Source organism: Aricia agestis, chromosome 7 (genome assembly GCF_905147365.1).
Source record: "Aricia agestis chromosome 7, ilAriAges1.1, whole genome shotgun sequence".
NCBI classification, from domain to species: Eukaryota; Metazoa; Arthropoda; class Insecta; order Lepidoptera; family Lycaenidae; genus Aricia; species Aricia agestis.
The window spans coordinates 8,807,956-8,833,119 of record NC_056412.1 but is presented as its reverse complement, the minus strand read 5'-3'; the positions used below and the strand labels follow the sequence as shown (position 1 = coordinate 8,833,119).

At 36.3% G+C, this 25,164-nt stretch overlaps 1 protein-coding gene across 5 annotated transcripts in view; it reads right to left on the bottom strand.

Moving 5' to 3' along the window:
* Positions 1-3,720: 3,720 nt before the first annotated feature.
* Positions 3,721-25,164, bottom strand: part of LOC121728593 (vascular endothelial growth factor receptor 1) — a 34,139-nt gene continuing 12,695 nt past the window's right edge. For 2 of the 5 annotated variants that reach the window (XM_042116765.1, XM_042116764.1), the window contains exons 9-23: positions 24,805-24,953; positions 24,369-24,651; positions 24,150-24,293; positions 23,335-23,459; positions 22,628-22,820; positions 21,456-21,710; positions 20,928-21,152; positions 19,169-19,325; positions 13,656-13,744; positions 10,980-11,134; positions 9,944-10,066; positions 9,044-9,213; positions 8,544-8,688; positions 7,551-7,728; positions 3,721-4,469 (exon numbers count right to left, since the gene is read on the bottom strand). In XM_042116765.1, the coding sequence (XP_041972699.1) occupies positions 4,048-4,469; positions 7,551-7,728; positions 8,544-8,688; positions 9,044-9,213; positions 9,944-10,066; positions 10,980-11,134; positions 13,656-13,744; positions 19,169-19,325; positions 20,928-21,152; positions 21,456-21,710; positions 22,628-22,820; positions 23,335-23,459; positions 24,150-24,293; positions 24,369-24,651; positions 24,805-24,953 (2,813 nt within the window). In that variant the 3' untranslated portion in view covers positions 3,721-4,047. Of the gene's footprint in view, positions 4,470-5,035; positions 5,084-7,550; positions 7,729-8,543; positions 8,689-9,043; positions 9,214-9,943; positions 10,067-10,979; positions 11,135-13,655; positions 13,745-19,168; positions 19,326-20,927; positions 21,153-21,455; positions 21,711-22,627; positions 22,821-23,334; positions 23,460-24,149; positions 24,294-24,368; positions 24,652-24,804; positions 24,954-25,164 lie in introns of all 5 variants that reach the window. The other 3 variants (XM_042116768.1, XM_042116767.1, XM_042116766.1) reach the window with 2 other exon arrangements.

Below are 25,164 nucleotides of genomic sequence, written 5' to 3'. Positions count from 1 at the left end.
TTCGTCACCCACCGACGTGGATCGCAAGCGATCACGTTCAGCCCGTCAGCACTTTCAGACGGGTCAACGCACGAGCACGTCATCGCCACCGCCGCCGCTGCCCCCGCCGCCCGCTCCCCGTCTGCAACGGAGCCGCGGCCGAACTACGCAAGTGTCGCCGCTTGCCCCCCGCCTCCTCCCCCGCGTTCCAAAAACAAAGGGAAAAAAGAAGCCCCTGCAAAGGAGTGTCCTCCCTCCGAAAAGGACCGAAAGTGCGATGATGACGGGTTTATAAGAGTGGAGAGGAAGAAGAAGAAACCCGTCGTCCGCAACCATCGCAGCACCGCACCCGAAGGACCCGAGCAGCTGTTGCAGCTTGAGATTCCTGCGACGCCGCCGACGGTCGAGCAGGTCGTGGACTATATCAGGAGTAAGACCCACTTCGTCTTGAGGGTCGAGCGCTTGGATTCCCGCCACAAAGTGAATTTTAGCTCCTTTGTGGTGACTGGTGAGAGTCCCGACGCATCATCTACTGTGTTTAGTGTTTTAGTGTTAGTGTTAGTTTTTAGTATAATTGTATGTATGTCAGTCTATAAGGTATTTATAATATGGGCCAAGATGCCTGAGTTAAATAAATAAATAAATAAAGTTGACGTACCTATCTGTGATAACATAAGCCGACTAACGGCCGTTCCCAATATTTGATCTATCTCTGGTTTTGCCCTACTAGAGATAGGAATAGCTCACAATTGACATAAAATATATGTCTCTAACGTCTAATGTGAGTTATTCCTATCTCTAGTAGGGCCAAACCAGAGATAGATCAAATATTGGGAACCGCCGTAAATGACGTACGTCATTTGGTCGGCTTATGTCACCACAGAGTGCAGTGTACCAGAAGACGGATAACGCCGCTGGGGATGGCCTCGAAAAAGATAGAAAGATGAACTACTCTATATCTGTGCCAAATAACATAAAAATTGCTACAGTAGTTCGTGAGATAAACCATTTCTAATAATTTTCCCAATTTTTTCCACATTTTCCACTGTTTCTTCGATTCTGTCAGTTTTAGCGCGATAACAATAATTATAGCCTATAGCCTTTCTCGATAGATGAGTTATCTAACAATGAAAGAATTTTCTAAATCGGACCAGGACCTAGTTCCTGAGATCATGTCCTTGAGATGAGCGTTAAACGGCGAAATTGTGCAGGGTGCTATGAAAAACTGCGGGTAACCATGGGGAATGTCGAAGCAAAAATGAAATAATAATTATTTTTAACAAAAAATTTAAACTGTTTTCCAGGGAAAAAACAATAGATAATAATATAATGAACAAAAAAGTGTTAAAGAATTCTTTCTCTCTAATAGTGCCTTATGCAGAATTCTCCTAGATCTCAACTATTTCTGTACACAATCTTCATTATTTTGAAGACGCACCAGCTAAGAATGCTGAGTTCTATGACAAAATATTTTTAATTTTTATTAAGACTGGTACCGACTTCAAAATAATGAAGATTGTGCACAGAAATAGTTGGAAGTTAAATAAGTGTACACTCGAATTATGTAACATAGTATTGTAAGCAACCGGGGTTGCATTTGAATTACGCATTATAGGGAGGGGGCGGGAGAGAAGGGGGGAAGGGAGGGGGGCGAGGGGAGATCCCCCTACCCCCTCCCTAAAGTTAGGAAATCAGTAGTTACCACGAAAATTTTTTTTTTGTTTTTGAGATTATGTTCAATAAAACAACCAAATTAGTGGACTTACGACAAAATTAGTCTTTGTTGGGTGTGGGCAAACTCGGTTCTATGTCTTATATTGTAAATATACAGCTCCGACGCTGCGGGCATCTGCGGGAATGCAATGCCCTATCGCCCTTGCGTAACAAATTATAGGCACTTATTTGCACCCTAGCAAACTAACTAAAGGTTTAATTGCACTATCACTATACACCGCTATAATTAATTACCTAATGTAAATGCCATAAAGAATTATTGTATACTTACTGTTCTTATATTTATGACACTTAAATACATTTTACAATAAATTACGCGTAAAACAAAAGGTAACTACAGTGAAAAATTAATATTAAAGACACGTTAACAAAAAATAGCGTTCCGTCACACGTAACTTCAAACATGTATTAAAAAAAACTATGCATCTGCTAGACACAAATCAGATGTCATTTGAAAGGGGTAACTAACCCCTATAAAATGCCACCGTTCCCGCCCCTCTACCTATAATGCGTGATTCAAATGCCAACCCTAAGCAACCTATCAATATTTAGAACTCCTATATTTGTGATGATAATATGTAAAAATATAATAATAAAAAGAAACAAGTAGTAGCTAATTTTTAAACTACCCACTTAAACTTAAACTCACATGGTTCCAGATCAAAAAAGATTAAATAACGATATTATTGTATTAGATAAAAAAATTAAATTGAATGAAAGTCATTTATAATAATATCACATTGATTTATTTGTACGAGTTACAATATTATGTATGGCATCATTATGAGATATATTTACACGCAATCCATACACACTTCATACAAACAATATAATCCTTTAAAGACACATAATCTGGACTTAACAGAACATTAGTCCAAAAAGCGGTATAAAAATACTCCTAATTCCGTTATATGACCAACATCGATAAGCAGTTTATATATCAATTCAAAATATATAACATTGGCAGGACATACAGCTTACACAGGTACCACAGAATAATCATGTACTATTAATAAAAAAGGTTCTTTAAAAATATCGGTAATTTATTGCCTTTTAATCCAATTTAATCTAAACATAATGTGTAATAAAGAAATGACCATGTTTATGATTAGATTCAATTAGATACAAAAGGCATAATATTAACAAATTGGAGCGAAGCCACATTGCTCCGCTGTGTCGCGTTGTCGGAATGGAATAAGGGTCAATTCAGACCGCAACGAGACGAGGCGAGGCGAGGCGCGGCATAAATTTGTATGGATTTGACAGATTTCAACTGCGTAAGACGTCTTGTGAATCTGTCAAATCCATATAAATTTAGAAATGCATCTACGCATCGCGTTGATGCATTTCTTTTGTACTGAATTGACAAATTGGCATGTCGCCTCGCGCAATTTAAATCTGTCAAATCCATACAAATTTATGCCGCGCCTCGCCTCGCCTCGTCGCGTTGCGGTTTGAATTGACCCTAATACAAGAAATGCATCTACTCGTCGTGTTGTGGTCTGAAATGACTCTATGGCGTTGTATGCCACATAACAGCATGTGGAGCGGTGTGCGACAACGTAGTACAAGGTGGTAAAAGTGCAACGCGTCAATCGCTTCACATTACCAAATACTATGTAAGTATGGCAAACGTCAGTGTCGCCGCAGCGGCACTGCAGCCACCAGCCGCTACCCAACGGCGGGGCAATATTATGTCTGTCGATCTAGAAGTATTTACTATTGACATAATATTTTACAGCAACATGCACAATATTACTTATAAGCCAACGAATAACGATCGGCACCGATGTTAAGAAAATATTAATCTTAAAAGTATGATCATAATGCTATGATAAAATTATATAGTACTTCTACGATTTAATTAAATAAGACAAGGTATGAAAATAAAATAAAAGTAACCAAAAACAACTAACAAATATTATAAAACCCAGCCGAGTTTTATAATATTATACTTTGGAATGTAGACAATATGAAAATTTATATTATTTTTTATTAAAGTGTATTTATAATATTATATTAAAATATGTTGTTCTTAGAAAACTAAATTTGTACATGGTGGGTTACTTACAAAGGCAAATACTGGCAAAAAATTCATGGGTACGTGGTACGAGTGTTGTTAAGTCATTTTAGCATGGATTCACAAGAAATAAATCTTTAAATTGATTTTTTAAGAAAATTAAGAAAAAAGGTAATGTCCCGTTTGAAATGGTTAAAATAATTTATTAGTTCTGAGATTTCTAGTTACTCATAGTAGGTAGGAGATCAAAATGACTTATGATACCTTACTAATATAGCAATAAGTAGACATGAAATGAACATTCAGAGGAAAATCTATTTGACTAGACCGTTTGGTATATTAACGTTGATGTAATTATTGGATTCATTTTTAGGTTTCTTTTCTGTATCGAAGCTTATATACGTGGGATTCGTGACGGCGCTATTCTGGGAGTTGGCTTTGTTCAGTTCCGCGTTCCTGATGTTGTACTGCTTCAGTTCGAACACGTCGTCCGATTCCTCCTCGACCGGGGGGCACGTGCCGTGGTGGGACACGAAGCTGTTGTCTTGATCCGACTCCGACTCTTTAGTGGGAAGGTTGTTGAGAGTGAGCATCGGCGTCAACTCCGAGCCGTGGCAGTTCGGCTCCGTCATTCTTACGTTCATTTTGCGCGTGTCGAAATCGAACTTGTTGCCTGTAAAACGCGGGCTACTGTATGACTGCCTCGCTGGGCTCATTTGCAAGTAGCCGTCGCTGTCTGTAAAAGAACAATACGCTGTTAATTACGCACATTCATACGGTTTATTAGAATAAAGCAGTAAAATACATGAACATACAGGCAAACAAAATAATAAAGCACACAATGCTCCTTTTGCTTTATGCGATGTCAAAACTTGTCACTATTTCATTACAAATATAAAATTGGAAACGAAGGAAAGTGTTAAAGTAGATATCCTAAATCTATAGTAAATTATTTGTTCTCTCTCAATAGAAATAAACTTAAAATTATAAAGAACTGTATAATAAATGGTAAAGAGTAAACTCTTATTATTAATTTTAAGACGCTTATACTTTTAAGAACACAAGCAATAAAATTTCAAACCAAACATGTTTGGACGGAATTAAAAATAATATATGAAAATATTTTTGTTTCATAAAAATCCATACAGGAAATCTAGCGCAATAATAATATTATGGCGAAAAGGAAATTGTTAAGAAAATTGTCAATAAGTAGAGAGTAGACACAAATAGTTATAATCTCGACAAATTGTTAGTAATAAATCATGCCTTGTATCAATCATACATAATGTTCTCTTTCATTACCGTGTAGAATCTTTTCATGTCGTCAAAACGAGGTACTTTCCATTACGTCTGACAAAGGAAAATTCGTTATGATCATATAATAAAGATATTCTCTATGATACATAGACGTTATTATCCTCATTCTATACTTTACGAAATGTATCAAATATATTGTATAGGGAGACGGGTACAACGTAAATAGACTTATTATTATAAAAACGGATATAGCGTAATATTATGATTTCAAATTAAATTTTAAGCATTTTTATGAAGGTGTTCTTAACCCACGAAAGAAACTAAGGTCCAGTTGTAATATTAAAATCATAACTGTGAACAGTTATTTCTTTCACAATTAATTATTAAAATCAAAGACAAAACGTAATACATTATAATTATTTGACCCTTTGCTTGCTTCTAAGGTTGGTATAAATAGTCAGTACTCAAGATGCATCTCGGTCTCAAGACACGGTTCAGGCTCTGTGATTGGTTGGCTGTCAAAATTTGGACCAATTAGAGAGCCGAACCGCGTCTTGAGACCGGGTCGCATCTTAAGTACTGGCTATTTATACCAGCCTAAGTTTTCAAGTACAAAATTAAATGTATCAGCTACCAATTTTGAAGTCATAGTTTTAACATCGTAAAGACACCAAATAATCCGATGACAACACAGCCGCTCATGTTACAGCTCTGTCTAAGATATTATAAGTCCTTCTCTTACTACTCTAGAATGGGTCATGAGTCATGACTCATGTCACACGGCACATACTATATTTTATTGCTACACACCTATAAACTATTCGTAGTGTCACAGTGTCACACATTATCTCCTACTACATCTACAAACCCCGTTATTATTCTTGGTCGTTCGTAATAGCAGAGACCAGTATATTTATTACTCTATGGTAATAGGTACACGCATAAGGCACACCAAAAATATCTAAAATTATAAAGAACTGTCTGACGAAAAGTTTTCGATTCGATTCCAAAATTCTAAATGAAAACATGAATTATAATTAGAAAATTCAACCAGGTTTAATTTAGACCTACAAAACTGTCATACTCGCAAGTCTAAAAGGTCGTAGCGAATTGTTCCAAAGTTCTATTTCAGATCAGATCTTCGTGAATAAATAAACCGTTTTCAGTTTGCTTAATTTTGGCAGACATTTCGTAGTTGGATATGTGGTTTTCCGAACATGCATTATAATATTTCATGTATGTGATGTAATGTAACGCGAAACAAAAAACATTTCCACAAAGCATTAACTCAAACTTATTTTACGGTAACAATTAACAATGTGCATAATGTGAATAAACAGCGCAGAATTATACACTGTGAACGGTGGATGTGGATAATAAATAAAAACACATTAATCTAACCATTGACCGAATAGTCTTAACTCTTACCTAAAGACTTCGGTGGGTCTCAAACAAAAATAATATCGTTTTATATATTTGTTCAATTATTATAAGTATTATGATTCTACTTAAACCATTGAAAACTAATAATATTTTTTATATTTTCTGTATTATATATCTATGTTTTAGATATCTACCATTCATACAATTATTATAATAACTTAAGGCGTTCCCCCTACGGAGATGCCATAATTAACAATTTTTTTTTTTAATGAAATAAGGGGGCAAACGAGCAAACGGGTCACCTGATGGAAAGCAACTTCCGTCGCCCATGGACACTCGCAGCATCAGAAGAGCTGCAAGTGCGTTACCGGCCTTTTAAGAGGGAATAGGGTAATAGGGGAGGGTAGGGAAGGGAAGGGAAGGGAATAGTTGAGGGTAGGGAAGGGAATAGGGTAGGGGTTAGGGGATTGGGCCTCCGGTAAACTCACTCACTCGGCGAAACACAGCGCAAGCGCTGTTTCACGCCGGTTTTCTGTGAGAACGTGGTATTTATCCGGTCGAGCCGGCCCATTCGTGCCGAAGCATGGCTCTCCCACGTATAACTCATCATATTATTAGAGTCTTATAAACTCATAATTTGAAAGCTACAAAATTATAATAAAAATACAGCATTAATCTTCAGTATATGAACGTTCCTTTCATTGTTATTACTTATTAATTTCCTATTTTTGTTTTTTATACTCATGATATCAGCTTCCAAAGTAATACCAATTTATTTATACTCAAGCATACATTCAGTATCTCCCTAGTATTTACAAATTACGGTTATATGAAACACACGCCAATAGATCGACAATTTAATTAGCTACATACTGGACGTTTGAATTTTTTTTAGGTCAATTTTGAACTAACATAAGTAAAAAAATAGGATTTTGGCGCGTTCTCGGCAACGCGCGCAAAAATTTCTACCAAAAAAAATGCCGTCTTCATACCCATATGGATGCCCAGATCGGCAATTTGTGTGGATATGAAGACGGATGTTTTTTAGTTCCCATCATTGTTCTCATAGAAAAAGTTGTTCATTTTGACCGGCTCATTTGATGGTTTCAAGGATAACGGTGTTTACACTAATATCTTGTATTATGTATAGGGCAATGTATAATCCAAAAGTACATACCGTGTTGCAGCTGATGCGGTGGAGGCATGACGAAGCTCTGGGTGTCGTTGACATAGTGGTGTGGACTCGGCGACACCAGGTTGTTGTAATCAGGCGCAGACACCATCGCCAAATAGTCCTCTTGGCCGTCTATCTTCTTGTTCATATCGTTGTATGCCGCATTCAGGTCCACGTAGTGCTGGAAATATATTTCCAGTCAGTCTCTGGTCTATGGCTTGGCTGAGTTTAACACCATAATCATCAAACTACATCGTGTTACAGAGTAAAGTATGTATTTATATTATACAGGGTGTAACAAAAATAAGTGATAATACTTTAGGGAGTGTACGTGTTCCTTATAGAGAGTTCACTGTGAAAGTAGCAGCGCTGAAATACTACATTTTTTTTTTCACTTTTGTATGGGGAAACTCGTGACGCTCGGGCCCTTGCCCATACAAAAGTGAATAAAAAATCGTCTTTCAGCGCTGCTACTTAGATATTCGGCAAATAAGGAAGTTGTAAATACCGTATACAACGCTCTCTGTCAATATACACTCATTTATGCAATTAAAGTCTGGGGCGGAGTAGCTAAATCAAAACTAATTCAGCTGTGCTTAGTGCAAAGGCCGCTGCAAACTGTCTTCTCATAAAAATCCTAGTCTTAAGTAAATTGTAATATATAGAATCGGTATGTTATGTGTAAAAAAGTTTTGGCAATAAACATATTATTATTATTACTTTCACAGTGAATTCTCTTAAAGTATTATCACTTATTTTTGTTACACACTGTATACTCCGCACTTTCATATTTTCATAACTGAAATTAGCCTTATTATATTGCTACATTGCTCCGTTTCCGTTTTACAATACATAAATTTTTATACCACGTTGATGTGATGGCCGTTGCGGCAAGAGTTATCGCGCCTTGTGTTATCGCACATTATCGCCCGAGGCATACAATGCATTTTTCCGTTCTAGCCACGCACTGCAGTCTGCTACACAATGACAACTCACATTTCGCACGTTATCCTCGAGGAAAGATCCGAGCATTTCCTGTAGACGGGTGAAGCTCGGCCGAGCCGTGGGCTTCTGTTGCCAGCACTGAAGCATCACGTCGTACAGCCGGTCGTCTGCGTATTGCGGTTTTTCCAGACGATGTCTAAAATGAAAGCATTGAAAATTAAGCGAATTGTACGGGGTCACCTACAGTTACCTACAGTTTTACCTACAGTTTATGTAATACAAAACTTAAATATTGGCAGACACTCTAATATAGTACAACGAACTTTTTATTTTTGTATTGTATGCCATCGTCGAGACAAAAATAAAGATTTTTATACCCACTTCTATTACACTACATAATTTTTGGGACATTTGTGTCCCGAAAAATGATTCCTAGCTAGATCGATTTATCGCCCCCGAAACCCCCTATATACTCGTACTAAATTTCATGAAAATCGTTGGAGCCGATTCCGAGATTCCAATGATATAAGATAAGTATTATGAATACGCACCCATCATTCAGGTACTGTAGGAAGCTGGTCGGGCTGACATTCGGGTAGGGGGTCTTGGCGAGGGAGAACAGCTCCCATAGCACTACACCGAATGACCACACGTCCGATTGCGTCGAGAATATTCGATCTGTCATACACTCGATGGCCAGCCATTTTATTGGAAGAGGACTCTGTAAAAAAAATTGAGAGTTGTCGAGGGTGAGAGACAGACAGAGAAACATGCGCACTGGCTTACAACTATAGCAAAGTGTCGTTACAATTTTTGGTGTATTTTTTTCCGTCTAACCCCTTTCGCAACGGGCGATAAGGAACTTCGTTCCAAAAATTTCAAAACTTAATACAAATCAATAAAATACTTAATGTAGACCTGCTGTGATCGACACGATGATGATAAAAATTATAGAACACATTCGACCACATCGACTTTCAAACGAGAAACTCTACATTGCCTAGCTACTATACGTATGGGAGCTATGATGCCACACACAGATACACATAGTGATAATCTTGTTACCCACACCACAGAATAGATAATAGCGTCAGTGGTTAACGGTAAAAGCATTTAAAAAGTCATCCATATAGAAAAATTAAAATAAATCGACAAAAGATAAAATTAATTTTCTTATTTTAGACAAACTCTACAATAGTTTAGAAATTACATAGTTTGCAATTAATACAAAATTTTACGTACTTAGCGTCTAAAGCTAGAAGGTAAATATGAAATTCAGACTGAAACTAACTTAAGCTAACTCGTTCCATCGAACAAACTGTTGAGTAGTAGGTACTTTATTCTTAATTGTAAAATTCGCTTAGACTATCAATAGCCAAAGATTTGTCCATATCGTTGGTACTATGGATAAACTTTCCTTACAATAAGCTAAAGTTCCAAGAATAACTTACGTTTTCTTGTTTTTTGTATTCATCGTTTTTATAAATGCTTCTTGCTAATCCAAAGTCGCATATTTTCACCACGTTATCTTCTGCCAGAAGTACATTCCTGGCTGCCAAATCTCCATGTAGAACCTGTAATAAAAAAAAACTATAGCTAGCGTTCTTATCTCTGTGTAGGAGTGTAATGCGGTATTGTAATTACTTTTAACGCCTCCGCGATCCTGTAGTTTAGAGCGTGGCTCTTGACTCGGAGGTCGTGGGTACGATTTTCGCGTTGGACAACATGTTATACGTGGGAGAGCCATGCTTCGGCACGAATGGGCCGGCTCGACCGGATAAATACCACGTTCTCACAGAAAACCGGCGTGAAACAGTGCTTGCGCTGTGTTTCGCCGAGTGAGTGAGTTTACCGGAGGCCCAATCCCCTACCCTATTCCCTTTCCTACCCTCCCCTACTCCCTTTCCTTCCCTACCCTCCCCTATTACCCTATTCCCTCTTAAAAAAGGCCGGCAACGCACATGCAGCTCTTCTGATGCTGCGAGTGTCCATGGGCGACGGAAGTTGCTTTCCATCAGGTGACCCGTTTGCTCGTTTGCCCCCTTATTCCATAAAAAAAAAAATTATATCCAAGTTTGGTTAGGACAATGCAGACTGATCACCTGATTGTCTGACAAGTAAGATGATCAATGCGTCGGATTGGCGTGTAAGAAGTCGGTCCTGCGCCTGATCTCTCGCCAGTCGCGTCGGTCTTCTGACCCTCTGGGTTATAAGAATAAAGGAATAGAGAGTGCTCTTGGATATAATATTTGGGTACTATAAAACTACTACTGCATAACTGGCCTGATTTCAATGAAACCGGCCACAATCACCGAAACCGGTATGAGAGGTGTTATTATTGTTAGACTTTGTAAAAGCATCGATTATTATTGTTTATTATAGCTGTTCGTGACTAAAATATTAACTACGATTTACTTTTTTTTTCTTTAGAACTAGATGAAAAATACTGTATTAAATTTGAAAACACATGAGTATATTATTTTGTACCTTCCTACTAGCTAGATACTCCATTCCTCTAGCAATCTGGAAGGCCCAGGCCAGGAGATCTCGAGATGTGAGCGGTCTCGGGCTGCGGCCGTCGTAGCTGTAGTCACTTTCATAATTCGACCGCCACTCCGGCTGTATGTAGCCTGTTTCTGACACTGAAATTAGGCAAAAAGAAATCATACGTCAGCGAAAAAGGTAAAAAAAAAGGTAGAAATTTCGCACAAGCAGACAGAAGGAGAATAAAGTTGTAACATTTAAATGGGTAAACATGTCGATAGTTAAATTCTAAGTACCATCGAAGAATTTAATTCATAGGCTGATGACGGGCCTATGTCAATTCAATATATTAGTTCTTTTGTCGGGTGGGTTTGACATAACGAGACCAAATTACGTATGCAGTTCTACGTTATTTGCTTCTCTGATAGTACATTCCGAAAACCAACTTTTCCATATACAATGCTGTCACTATCATAAAAATATATAATATCTAAGATGCCAAGGTTGTAACGGTCTTAAAAAGTTCTACCGGCATCTACAAATTATAATTAATTATTACACTGTAGATGCAGATAGTTACGTATCAAACATAATTATTATTTCTATTATAGTAGTAACTATATACTACTAGAATACTATATTATTAATTATACTACTTACTACAATATAAAAGCACCTATTATACCAATAACAGTGATAAATGAACCCAATTAACCTTAACCCTTAATTGGTCGCATGGGGTCAAATCACTTTCAAACCGAAAAAAAAAGTGCTAGAGTTCCAGGAGTGCAACGATCCTTTTGGTAGTTTTCTAACTCCTATTAAGGTATCCTAATACGTGGTAGCCAGTTAGCTAACGATGGTGCATGTGTCGCTACTCTCTTGAGCACTGACCCCATGCGACCACTTACGTCTTTTTTGTCACAAGACAAGTTTTCATTTTTGTAATATTATGTTTAATTGTTAAATTATTTTTGATATAATTTAGGATGATCTATAAATATATGAGTAAGTACATCATTCTATTGACAACATTTTTTTATATAATTGCTCTGTAAAAATGTCAGTATAGATAGTAAAATACGCTGGCGGCTGGAAGGTTTCTGAAGATGAAAGAAATATTTTGAGCCTAACTTCAAAACTATATGCCGGTGCATATAGTTTTGAAGTTAGGCTCAAATAATATAACCGATTCATACCCGTCACAAATCGGTATTTGTGACGGGTATGAATCGGTGGACAAGATTTTAGAGCCCAGAGATACCTAAAATAATTCCTGACCACTGGATGGTGATGATGATGATGATGGGGGTGATGACTAGAAGTGCGTAACAAATCATACAAATGAGGAAAATATGTTTGTCAGTGTTAGCACAGGACCTACTTCCTTCGGTGCTGCAAAAAATCTGGTCATCAAAGTGAATAATAGATTTTTAAATCTCGATTTCAACCATAGTGATATTTATGAGATTTCGAGACAGAGCAGTAGTTGATTGATTTTTTAGTTGTATAAAGGCAAATGAAGGTTTTTGCTTATTAAGATTAATTATCATAAAGCATTCAACAATTCGCATAATAATTAATACTTCGTTTTATTCATTCCTTCAACTTAATTTTCATTTTTTATTTGGGGTCAGTGGAGACCCCATGCGACTACTTGTGTGACTTTTTTGATGCGCCTAATTAAGGCGTAAAAATATCACGCGAAATAAGGTTGAATATGGCATAGGTAATATAGATATGTCATATTCAACCTTTTTAAAACCAGAGATGACATAAAATTAACGGAACAAAAAATGCCTGAATCACAACTTTACCTATGAATCATAATTACAGTAACTTTGAGATGTTATATTATAATAATTAAGTACGAAGAAACAACAACAACAACTACTAAGCATGCGTCGCAACTTGTAAACCTGCTTTATCTGTGCAGGCTGCTGATATAATTTCAAAGACTGTTTCGATACGTAAAAGCGCAACAAACATGCAAACATTTATATTATTTTGAGTGATTACTACTTTAGGTATAATATTATGTATATTGTTAAGTTTTTTTAACAACTTTGATTCGTTTGTTACCTTTAATCGACTCCTCTTGTTTTTTCGGATTATCTGTTGCAACATTTTATTGTGTTAATGTTATCATGGATATATCTTATTTGTGAATACTTTAGTAATTTGTTTGTATTTTTATGTGCACTAACTTAGTAATAATTGTAATATAATTATTATAATATGTAGCAATCGATATTCTATTGTAGGTTGCAGCTTGCAGCGTCCATATTGTAAGATGATACCGTCTGACTCATAGCTTTGTCATATACCTGTATAATATTGTGTACTCATTACAAGGTACGGGCAATAATTTACTACTAATGCATTTAGCCATTAAAATTTTTCGTTCTCTTTGTTTACCTATTTTCATTTTTGATAATATTATTAAAGACTCAATCAGTGCCATTGTAGATTTTGTTTTGTGATTTCTTCAAGCACAGAAGAATGAAAAATACTTATGTAGAGAAGTTTTGAATTGCGCTGTACATGCAAAAAACTCAGTTATGTATGATAAATGAAATTTAAGTTAATCTCTCCAGTTTTTCTATTCTATTATAACTCATAATCTAGTTTTTCTTGAGGTACGCAGCTGCTTCAAAGCTGGTATGGTCAATTATTAACCTTTCCTTCCCGATCTGTTCGAAGCCCCCGTGTTCAGGAACGTGTGCTCGGTGTTCTGAGTGTGGTTTGAGCCGAAGTAGTCAGACACCCTGAAAATATACAATTAAAATATTAATTAAAAACTTATATAATATTATGTGGTAGGTACAATCCATACTAATATTATAAATCGACGGTCCTTACGTATAAAGCGACATGTCAAAAGTAGTGGTTTTCAGGAGAGCGTCTTTAAGATTCAAACTGTTACTGTAGATTATCATAAAACATTAACACGTAATGTTTTTGGTTGATTTTTAAAGCTTAATGAAGGCCGTTTCTAATGATATAACACAATTTTAAATATTTTCAATATTTTCGCCAAAATTACAAGATGACCGTTTTTACGCTGAAAATTCAAGACAAATTCAGTCTTGAATTGTCTGCGTAAAAACGGTTAAGTCGTACATGTCCGTTTTTACGTTGAAAGAATAAAAATATTATATTAGGTCCTAAATTCATTCAGCACTTTATAAAATGTTATTGTCATAATTTATAAGTTTATAATGTATGAGTAATATAAATTCTGACTCTTCAGTAAGAAAAACTAAAAATACAGACATATCTTTTTGTACACTGCTAATTTAAGAAGTTTTTTCTATGTTATAATGAACGAATAAAAAGGACATGTCATCAATAACTATAGGTCTAAAATGAAAAATTCTAATGAAATGTGACTATTTGATAAGTATATTATGTATAGATTTCAAAAGTCTACAAATTTTAGTATCAATGTATTAACTTATTCTGTTTCCACTAAAGGGTAAAACAAAAACATCATTTCTTCTTCTTGGTATTTTCGGATACGTCTTGAGCAAGGTTAATTTCTTTTCCAATTTCCCTTCCCTAGGTGACCATTGACGACCTTAGACTTTTGTTGCATCTTACATTAATAAATTATTCTTTGAGGCTTCGTTATAACTTCTACAGTCTGGACGGTAAAATATAATTCTGAGTCGATTATTATATTCAGCTTTTACTGACTCTTGAGAATATAATTATGAAGGTCGTAAATTTGAGCATTACCATTGAATACAGAGCTGCATCGATATAACCATCTTACACGTTCCTCACAGGAACAAAATAGTATTTCATTCCAATTGGCGACTACCAAATTGACCACAGAACATCTTATCTATTCTAATATTATTGAGCTGAAGAGTTTGTTTGTTTGAATGCCCTAATCGCAGGAATTAATTAAGTCCGATTTTGAAAATTCTTTTATTTTTATATAGCTCATTTATCGAGGAAGGTTATAGGCTATAAATTATCACGCTAAAATAAATACGAGCAAGGAAGCAGAAGAAAATAGAAAAAACGGGGAAGATTATTTGAAAGGGCTTATTTACCGTCGTTATTTTGTCTATCGAGTGAACAAGGAGTGTTCTTTATAGTTTTTAATTAATGTTACATTATTTATTAACTCTTTTAAATAAAATAAATAACATTTCATTTAATACATAAACTATTTAACGCCTTGTCCGCAAAAAAATATGCAGTCGAAACTCATACTCAATGTTCTTGCAAAGCCGCAAACATAAAGATATATATTTTTAAATAAAGTAACATAAAATAATATTTTTAAGCTTTTAGGTTTCTGTGCTTAATAATTGAAAATGGGAACCTATCAGACTTCGCTTTCTATTACGTTTTTTTGTTGGCGCTTTAAGAAATATATTAAAATCAAAATAAAATTAATGATTATTGTGGGGCCTCGAACAACAAACGAGATTTTTTTGCTCCATATCAATACCGGTAAGGCCGTGATGGTTGTTCATCAAAAAAAGAAGCCTCAGCCTCCGTTGCAGCCATTATTTCACGTCACTGGTTATTTATAACACTTAAATATTCATATTGGTTAAAAGTTGATTGAATGTGTGGCACTAGTCCCACTGAAAAGAAACAAAAATCTCATAATAACTGAACGTAAATGATAACAAGTCTATCTGGTGGAAATACTGGTGGAAACCTTTTACTTTTCCTTCTGACTCTTTTAGTTGAAAGGTTTCATACGTATAAAATAATAACTATACTAATATAGTAATAATATTATAAATGCGAAAGTATGTCTGCCTGTCTGTCTGTCCGTCTATCAGTATTCAGTCTGTCTGTCTGTTACTTCTTCACGTCCAAACTGCTGAACTGATTTTGCTGAAATTGGTACAGAAATACTTTGAGTCCCGGGAAATGATACTTTTTATCTGATGAAACACATGATACTTTTTTATCCCGGAAAAATGTACGATTCCCGTGCGATAAACGAATTTTCATCTTTAGAGTCATCTAGTCTCATAATATTATTATTATAACATTACTAGATGACGCCCGCAATTCCATTGCGCCAAAATTAGTTTATCGCGCGAGAACCATACATTTTTCCGGGATAAAAAAGTATTTTATGTCCTTTCCCGGGACTTAAAGTATTTCTATACCAAATTTCAGCAAAATCGGTTCAGCGGTTTAGGCGTAAAGAGGTAACAGACGGACAGACAGACAGACAGACAGACACAATTTCGCATTTATAATATTCGTACTATAGAAGTATAGATGTACCCACTTCCCTGTACATAAAGTACCATACATTTTGTTTAGATCCAGAAAACCAAGTCGGATCAATATGTAGAATGGTAGATATGTCGCAGCCGACTGGTTTAAATAGCCGTTCAATCAAACAGCTAGCCCTTTGACTGAACAACGCCATTCAATCACACGTCTAGCTTTTATATTGAATATTTTAGTCGCTCAAAACGTTCAACACTACAGCTGATTCAAAAGCCGCCGTCTAATTGAAGTAGTTCAGCGCGCACCGCTGCGGCGCTAGGTGCGTTTTATTTACAATATGGCGTCAACTAGCAGGTGTTTGTTGGTGTTTGTGGTTGTTTTTCGGAAAGAAAGTAGTTAATAAAAGTTACAAGTGTTATTAAAGAGACAAAAATTGTGGAGGCACATACGAGTGAATTAAAATTTCAACAAATATTCGAGGAGAAATTACGGGATTATGAAATGGATAGACGCAGCCTCCCCCGAAAGGGGGGTTCGGGGGGCACAGCCCGTCGTCAAAACAAAAACAAACACAATCCAGAAAGTCCAAAAGTTGGTTAGGTTAGGTTGGAACTTAGACCACAACACAGAGGGAGCCGAGCGAGCGCAGCGAGGGTGCTGCGGCAGCAGCCGGCGACCGCCGTCAAATAAAAGGGGGGCACGGGGGGCGCAGCCCCCCGCCAAAACAAAAACAAACCAGTTGGCTAAGCTTTGTCTAGCTGTATTGTTGAACGTTGTAGTCAACAAGTCGGCTAAACGACGTATAGCCGTGTGATTGAATGGCGTTGTTCAGTCAAAGGGCTAGAGCTGTTTGATTGAACGGCTATTTAAACCAGTCGGCTGCGACAGATACATAATTAAATTGCAAGGACTCGTTTTGCATTAATAATAATATAATTAATTAGAACTACGAGTACTCTATTCCCGGAGGTATACGGTGAAAATTAAGTGATTAATTCATTAGAACAGAATACATTAGTAGTGGTAAATATAATTAACTAGACGTTGGCCGTGACTTCGTTCCTCCAAAGGTTTTACGAAGCTTTAATATTTGACACCAATTTTTTTTCGCGTCACCTGATGGAAAGCAACTACCGTCGCCCATGGACAGTCGCAGCATCAGAAGGGCTGCAGGTGCGTTGCCGGCCTTTTAAGAGGGAATAGGATAATAGGGGAGGGTAGGGATGGGAAGGGAAGGGAATAGGGGGGTGGGTAAGGAAGGGAATAGGGTTGGGCCTCCGGTAAACTCACTCACTCGGTGAAACACAGCGCAAGCGCTGTTTCACGCCGGTTTTCTGTGAGAACGTGGTATTTCTCCGGTCGAGCCGGCCCATTCGTGCCAAAGTATGGCTCTCCCACGTGAGACGTTTGTTTATTAGACGGATTTTGAGGAAACTTTGCAGTAGTTTATTATATTTAGTATGAATGTAACGCAAAGCTTTAGTTCGCTGACTAGAATCAGAATTCTGGATAAATTCAGCGGGGCTAAAATGGTCACATTTAGCAATTCCTCTCAATCAATTCAGCAAATGAATTGTCAAAACTGTCAAACTGACAAATGTCAAATCAGTACAAAAATACAGAAATGAATTGCAAGCAGATTTGCATTTTTCGATTTTAGAAAAATGAATCATATTATGATTCATATCATGATTCTTCAAAGCAACCATTTTAACCCCGCAGAAGATTTAGTCGTAAACCACAATCGATATTTATAAACAATTTTCATAGAACCAGCACCGCAAATGCAAAGTTGCTTTGACAAATCTATTGACCGCATTAGTAATAGAATTCAGAGTATAAATACTAAGGGCCTGTTTCACCAATTTCTGATAAGTGCCGGATAGGCAATCCACCACTTAACTTAACAGATAGAATATGGAGAATCTGTCAAAAAAGTTGTGGATAGCCTATCGGCACTTTATCAGGCAGTGGTGAAACAGGCCCTAATTATAATATCAAACAGTGTCATTCATGGATAATGGTGACGAAAATATTATGTAGCGTTCACTCGCCTTTCGAATGGTTAATTTAACAATTTCGTTTTACGTCTTCAGCGTAAAAGAAATCACTCGTAAAACTTTATTGGTTTCAGCGCCAGTGTTTATACTAAACAAAGGTGTTGGCGTTTAAACCAATATTTTATTTTCGCAACTATATCTGGAAGCGTCATACTTTGTATAAACATCGTATTTTAAAATACGCTATTAATAATATATTGTTTTGCGCTACATGTTAAGCAACGCTTTACTTTTGAATTGAAAATAATGGATGCTGTAGTCGTAACATTAAAAATGTGATAAATCACCAGATAGAAAAATTGTAGTCGGTAAATATGACTCTCTTTATTTTTTGTAAGACAGGCAATTCCTAGGCTGTAAAGTATAAGACTCAGAATGCAAAAATACAGTGAAAATTCAGATCACTCAAAATAAGCATTTTGCTTTAAGCTCTCCAGACTCCAGTTTAAAATTTTATAGCACTAGCCTTAAGTCGCGAGAAAAATATATCAAACACTAGCTGTACCGGTGAACTTCGTGTCACTTTAAAACCTTCCCTGGACTTCTACGAATATTTTAAGACTAAAATTAACCCAATCCGTTCAGCCGTTTTCGAGTTTTAGCATTACTAACACAATTGAAAATCCATTTTTATATATATAGATAACACATACCACTGAAAATGGGACTCTACTTTTCTCGACGTCTGTTTCGAATCTTATACCAGAACACTAGCTTCCACACAAAACTGCTAATCTGCATCGCAAATATCTGCAGCAAAATTTATTAAAAACTCTTAAACGTAATAAAAAAATGTATTTTACCAATACAATACCGATATTTGCGATACTGTGCGAATTCGCAGTTATGTATGCAAGCCCAGAGTCTATAAGTCCATAAGGCTATAAGAAAGTCCTAGACATCAAAAATACATACCCGGTACTTCCCGAACTGTAGGAGAACCCGCGGTTGACCTTCCCAAAATTCTTCTCCTTATTGTCGGTGAGCTGGTCTATGAAGACCTCGCGATGGCGCATGATGTAGTTGTGGATGTTCCCAAACTTGCAGTACTCCACAATCACAAGGAGTTCCCCTGAAATATTGTAGTCCTTTATAACACAATAGCTATTAGAAACTTATGGTCTTTGACCCCCGATGCACGATCGTCGAAAGTTCTCACGTGAAAAGTCCTCATATTCTGTCAGAGGTCCTTGTCTCAGGTATCACTCGTGCTTAAAGCGTGGATGAAGGGAATAACTTACATTTTACAACTTATGAGCAATTACTGATATTTTCCATTATATTTTGAACAATCCTTGTAAGTTACCGACTTCATCATCTAGCTTATAATTTATATATTTAGATTTACATAAACATTTTTTTTATTTCAAAATTGTTTTATTATACTTATAAACCTTTCTTTTTAATCACTCTATCTATTAAAGAAAACTGCATCAGAATCCGTTGTGTAATTTTAAAGATAAAATGGAACAAACGGACATGAGGGAAAAAAAGCGACTTTGTTTTATCTTAATATATATATTTCTTGTGTGCGTGTGTATGTGACTGAACTCCTCCTAAACGACTGGACCAATTTTGATGAAATTTTTTGTGTGTGTTCGTGGAGATTCGAGAATGGTTTAGATTTACAGTTTGGTCTACTGGAAAATGTTTTTTGAATTAATTTCTTATTTATAAGGAGTTGTTGATTTTGGAATGTTTTACATTAGATCCGGCGGACGGCGCTATCATCGCATTCAATATTATTCTATTTCAATTTTAGTTTGTCCTGACAGATGGTGCTACGATTAATTTGAAAAAATTTTGTTATTCAATTCATGTGCTGATTAAAAGATTAAATAAATAACACATAGGCTACAATTTTAACCGACTTTCAAAATGGGGGAGGTGTTATGTTCGTTTTCTTATATTCAACGATTACTCCGCCGTTTGTTAACCGATTTTCAAAATTTTTCTTTTGGTATATAGGGTATCATCCCAATTTGGTATTATATTCAGAAAAGTGGTGATCTGATGAAGGATCCATAAGTAATCGAGGGAACTCCTCAAAACTTATAGGGAAACATATGGTGACTTCGGTTTCGTGAGAAGTATTCTAAGCATATGCTACCAACAAGTAAGATTTTGCACCGAGATATACCTGGTATACCGTGGTTCGGAAGGTGCTGAGAGAATTCCTGATTCTTTATAGATACAAGTTTGGGAGTTTCGGCGTTGTTTTAAGAACAGAAAGCATATGCTACTATGCAAATTACATTCTTCATCATCATCATCATCATCATCACTACCATATTATACCATTTCATAGTCTTTTAGATCGAGACTCGAGTTTGTCAAGCGATAATTAAAAAAAATCTATATCTACCTAATATTATAAACCTGAAGAGTATGTTTGCTTGAACGCGTCAATCTCAGAAACTACAGGTCCGATTTAAAAACTTATCTCAGTGTTAGATAGATCATTTATCGAGTAAGACTCATCATTTATCGAGAAGGTTATATTATATTATTACTCTAAGACTAATACGACAGAAGAAACTCAGGAAAATGTGGGAAAAAACGGGGGAAATATTTTTTATGGGAAAATGTACCTACGGATTCTGTAAAATTTATAATTTACGCGGGCGAAGCCGCGCGGGACATCTAGTAATATGTATAGATTAATAGCACTTACGTTTCCCCGCGTTTTTCGTACAGGCGCCCAGCAAATTGACAATGTTGACGTGTTTTCCGAGATGCACCATGATCTTGAGCTCGCTAGCCAAGGCCTTGATGTACATGTTGTCGGCGGTCTTCTTCACCATTTTCACGGCGACCGGAGTCACTTCCTCGGCGTTGATGATCCCTCGCGCCTCCGCTTTGTAAACAACGCCAAAAGCACCTGCGCCCAGCTGCTTGCCTGAGTAAACAAATGTATCGGTGAATTTCTATTTTCGATTGCTCTCAATATCATGACCGAAATAATTGTTATACGAGTATCCGTCTCATATCACTTTACATGCTAAAACGTTCTTGTCTGTCTGCCCGTTTCCTGCTCGTGCTTCAAAAGCTGATGGACATTATTATTGGGTCCCGGAATATTGGCTTATGCGAAAAAATATTATTATATTTACTGCGAGATATTTGAAGACGTTAACGGGCAACGTGTTATTTTAGTCACTAATAATTAAATCGATACTATATAAAATTAAATGGAACTTACCAATGATGAGTTTTTCAGGTGGGAACTCAAACTTTTCATCGTAAGGCAACAGTTCGGCCTGCTCGTCTATCCCGAGATCCGGGTTAAGAGATTTCGGAACTCCTTCTTTGAAATACAATAATCCAGCTGCAGCCAACTCTTTCCTGAACTTTTTCTCTTTCCGTACCCTCAATACTAAGTACACCACCAAAACGAGTAGCAGGAGCACTAGGCCTCCGGCTATACCTAAGTATGTTGACTTGTAGGGCGATTTTTCTGAAAAACATTTATACGAATAATTGCAATATGCTTCATTACGTCTTGACATTTTTGACCTGACTTGACTGTGTCTAAACACACCATGTCAAAGTTCGGCGGCGGAAGTTCGGCATGATTCCGCCTGCAATATATTTTAAATTACCGATGACACACCGTGCCGAAATTCCGTCGCGTAACTTCGGTATGGTGTGTTTAGACTTCAGACACTTAGGAGAAATATTATCCTAGCTATATTATAATAGCTAACACAATAATAAAGTTTTGATACTAATTATTATTTATACTGTAATGCTTTTAAATTCCAATTGATTAATGATCGCCATACATTACCGGTGCGGGTTACCTATTGTTATATTACTGTACAAACAATAATATAACTACAATGAAAATGTATTATCATGACAAGACAATTTGAGCGTTACTTAATCACAGTTAGACTGTTTGTAAAAAAATTATATTGTGTATCTCTAGATATCATGTTTAAATACAATGAGTTTCTAAAATACTTAGTAACATAGAATATCATTGTTTAAATATCATTAAATATGTTCTTAACTTTTTTTTTAATGAAAAAAGGGGGGCAAACGAGCAAACGGGTCACCTGATGGAAAGCAACTTACGTCGCCCATGGACACGCCCAGCATCAGAAGAGCTGCAGGTGCGTTGCCGGCCTTTTACGAGGGAATAGGGTAATAGGGTAGGGGAGGGTAGGGAAGAAAAAAGGGGAGGGTAGGGAAGGAAATATGGGAGGGTAGGGAAGAAAGAGTTCGCTAAGAGCTCTACCTATTAGTCTACTAATGTAATAAGAGTAAAACATTCTACTAGAAAAAGTGACTCCCACTTCGAAAACACCGAAATCATTGTCAGACGCCTAGATTTACTAATTACAAGTATTAAAATTAAAAGGCACTTACCATTCATGATAAGACTGTACGCTTTGATTTCCATAACTCCATCGCTAAGTGCTCTACACTCGTATTTACCCTTGTGTGCCTCAGACATTTGTTTTATTTCCACCGAGGAGTTGACAGGTGTATTCAATTCTTCTGAATAATCTGTGTATATCATGATCTCTCCATCACTCGTATTTTGCAAGGCTTCGCCATCCTGTATGTAACTTTTATTTAGATTACTGTTGTTTGTATGGCACATTGTGGTACGATTGTCCAAAAGCATGTCCTACCATCAATATTTATTATGCGTATTATTTGTATTTTAATCTAAATTTAATTTCAATATGTTGTTACGGCCGCGACCTCAAATGACCGAGCTTAGCCCGGTATTCGATAAAACATGAATAAAATGACATTTTCTAATAAAATTAAATTAAGAAATTTAAAAAAACCCCCGCCAAAACATCTTTAAAAAGTAATGAAATAATATTTACTGCCTTTAAGTTCAAATGATTCCTAACTTGTGTAAAGTAATAATTATTTTAGTACATAATAATTGTTGTCACGGTGTGTCGGGGGACCGCTAATGTAGCTAGATTAATTTATCACCCCCCTATATACTAAATTTCATGAAAATCGTTGGAGCCGATTCCAAGATTCCAATTATATAATATATACAAGAATTGCTTGTTTAAAGATATAAGATATAAATGAGATTAAAGATATACCTTTAGCCATATAATCTCGGGTGACGGTACTGCTAAGGCTGAACAAATAAGCTTTACGGGCTGATACGGAAATGCCGCAACTTCGGCGTCGAACACGGGCTCGTAGAATACTGGCCGTTGTTTTTCTAACAAATGACAATTTTTATACATTAATACGTTAAAATCATAATGTTTGTTATTATCAGCACTGGGCATTGTCCAAAAAAAATCACATGTACTTTTTATATTTTTTTTCGTTAAAATAGGGTATTTTAAGAATATAAATTAAATAATTTTGAAATTCATTGGCTAGTTTTTTCTCAATAATTTTTTAAAGTTTCGCTCTGACGTCATCATCGGCGGACAATTGACCTCTGAGTATGTTTTAAATTCCCTTTCAATCTTATTTATAATGGGTGGTTCGTCAAATGCAAGTTCTCATTATGTGAAAGCTGATACGAGAACCTTACCAAAAGTTCGAAACGTGATGTTGGTCGAATTTATTGCTAATTTAACGCCATTGAAGGTCAAACAAAGGTTAAACATATTTGTTAAAAAATATAAGTAACTAATGGGTATCTTTTTCGTTTAAATACAGAAAAACGATCACTGACCTTATTCCTTGAAATGTTTTTGTAATGAGCAAAATAAAAAAAAATGGACAATCCCCATTAGTAAATTCATTTTATCACTAATCACATTTACAAAATCAATAAAACTCATCGAGAAAAAGACTGGTAGTACTCTTGTGCCTTGCTTGACTCTTCTCTGTAATCTCTAGAACATGCTTATTGAAGGTATTATTTTATTATCATAAAAGGTGATTTTTTTCTTACCAACAACATGGACTGGCATAGTGTAGTTACTAACAACTCCCTCCTCATCCAGAGCTTCGCATGTATAGATTCCTGCGTCCTCCAAAGAAATATTTTGTAGGATTAATCGCGCTATGTAAGACATCGAGGTCTCTTTTATTCTCACTGCAAAACAATAACTTATGTATAATACACGTGATACTTGGTCAGTGAACTTTATTTTGGTAAATATAATCTTACCGTTGAGTAGTTTATCATCATCGTTTCTATGCCACGTTACATTGTCGAAATCGGATTTCGAAGCATAGCAGTCGATAGTAACATTTAACCCCTCGGCATATGACTTCGGGACATTATTTTTAACTCCGAAGCCTCCGGGTACTTCGTCTACCATAAATTTGATAGAAGAAGACGTTTCGCCCCTGTCGTTGGTCGCGTGGCACGTGACAGTCCCCGGTCTTCTCGCAATCAGTTCGAGTTCCGATTCCGTTTTGATAAAAGAATACTGTTTTGATTTCCAGAGCTAGAATATAGGGAAGCTTTAAATTAAAAAAACAAAACTCTACAAGAGTCTTAAATGTGACGACTAGCTGCGGAAATTACTGTAAATTGATCAAGTTAGGGAACCAGAATGAATCAACCGGATCGATCTAAGTATTTGAACATAATAACGTGCCTTTTCTGGAATATTTTGATCCTCTGTGCCATCATGGAATGTCCACGTTATGGTCGGTGGTGGATAAGCTAGGACAGTACATATCAGAGACTTTTGCGTGTTAACCCCAACTCGAACTTCATCTTCCCATATATTAATTTCTGGCGCAACTGAAAATTAAAATCTTCATAAGACAGTCCACTGAGATCAAGCAAGACTTGAGGAAGACATCAGAGAAGAGGAATTTGGATAGTAGTTAATTTTATCTATGTTTTATAAATGCTACAAATGAAAGAAGATATTATATCGAGTATCTGTTACCGTTAGAATGCAGAATACGTTAACGTGCATAATACCTAGTTAATCTACAGATTAACTAGG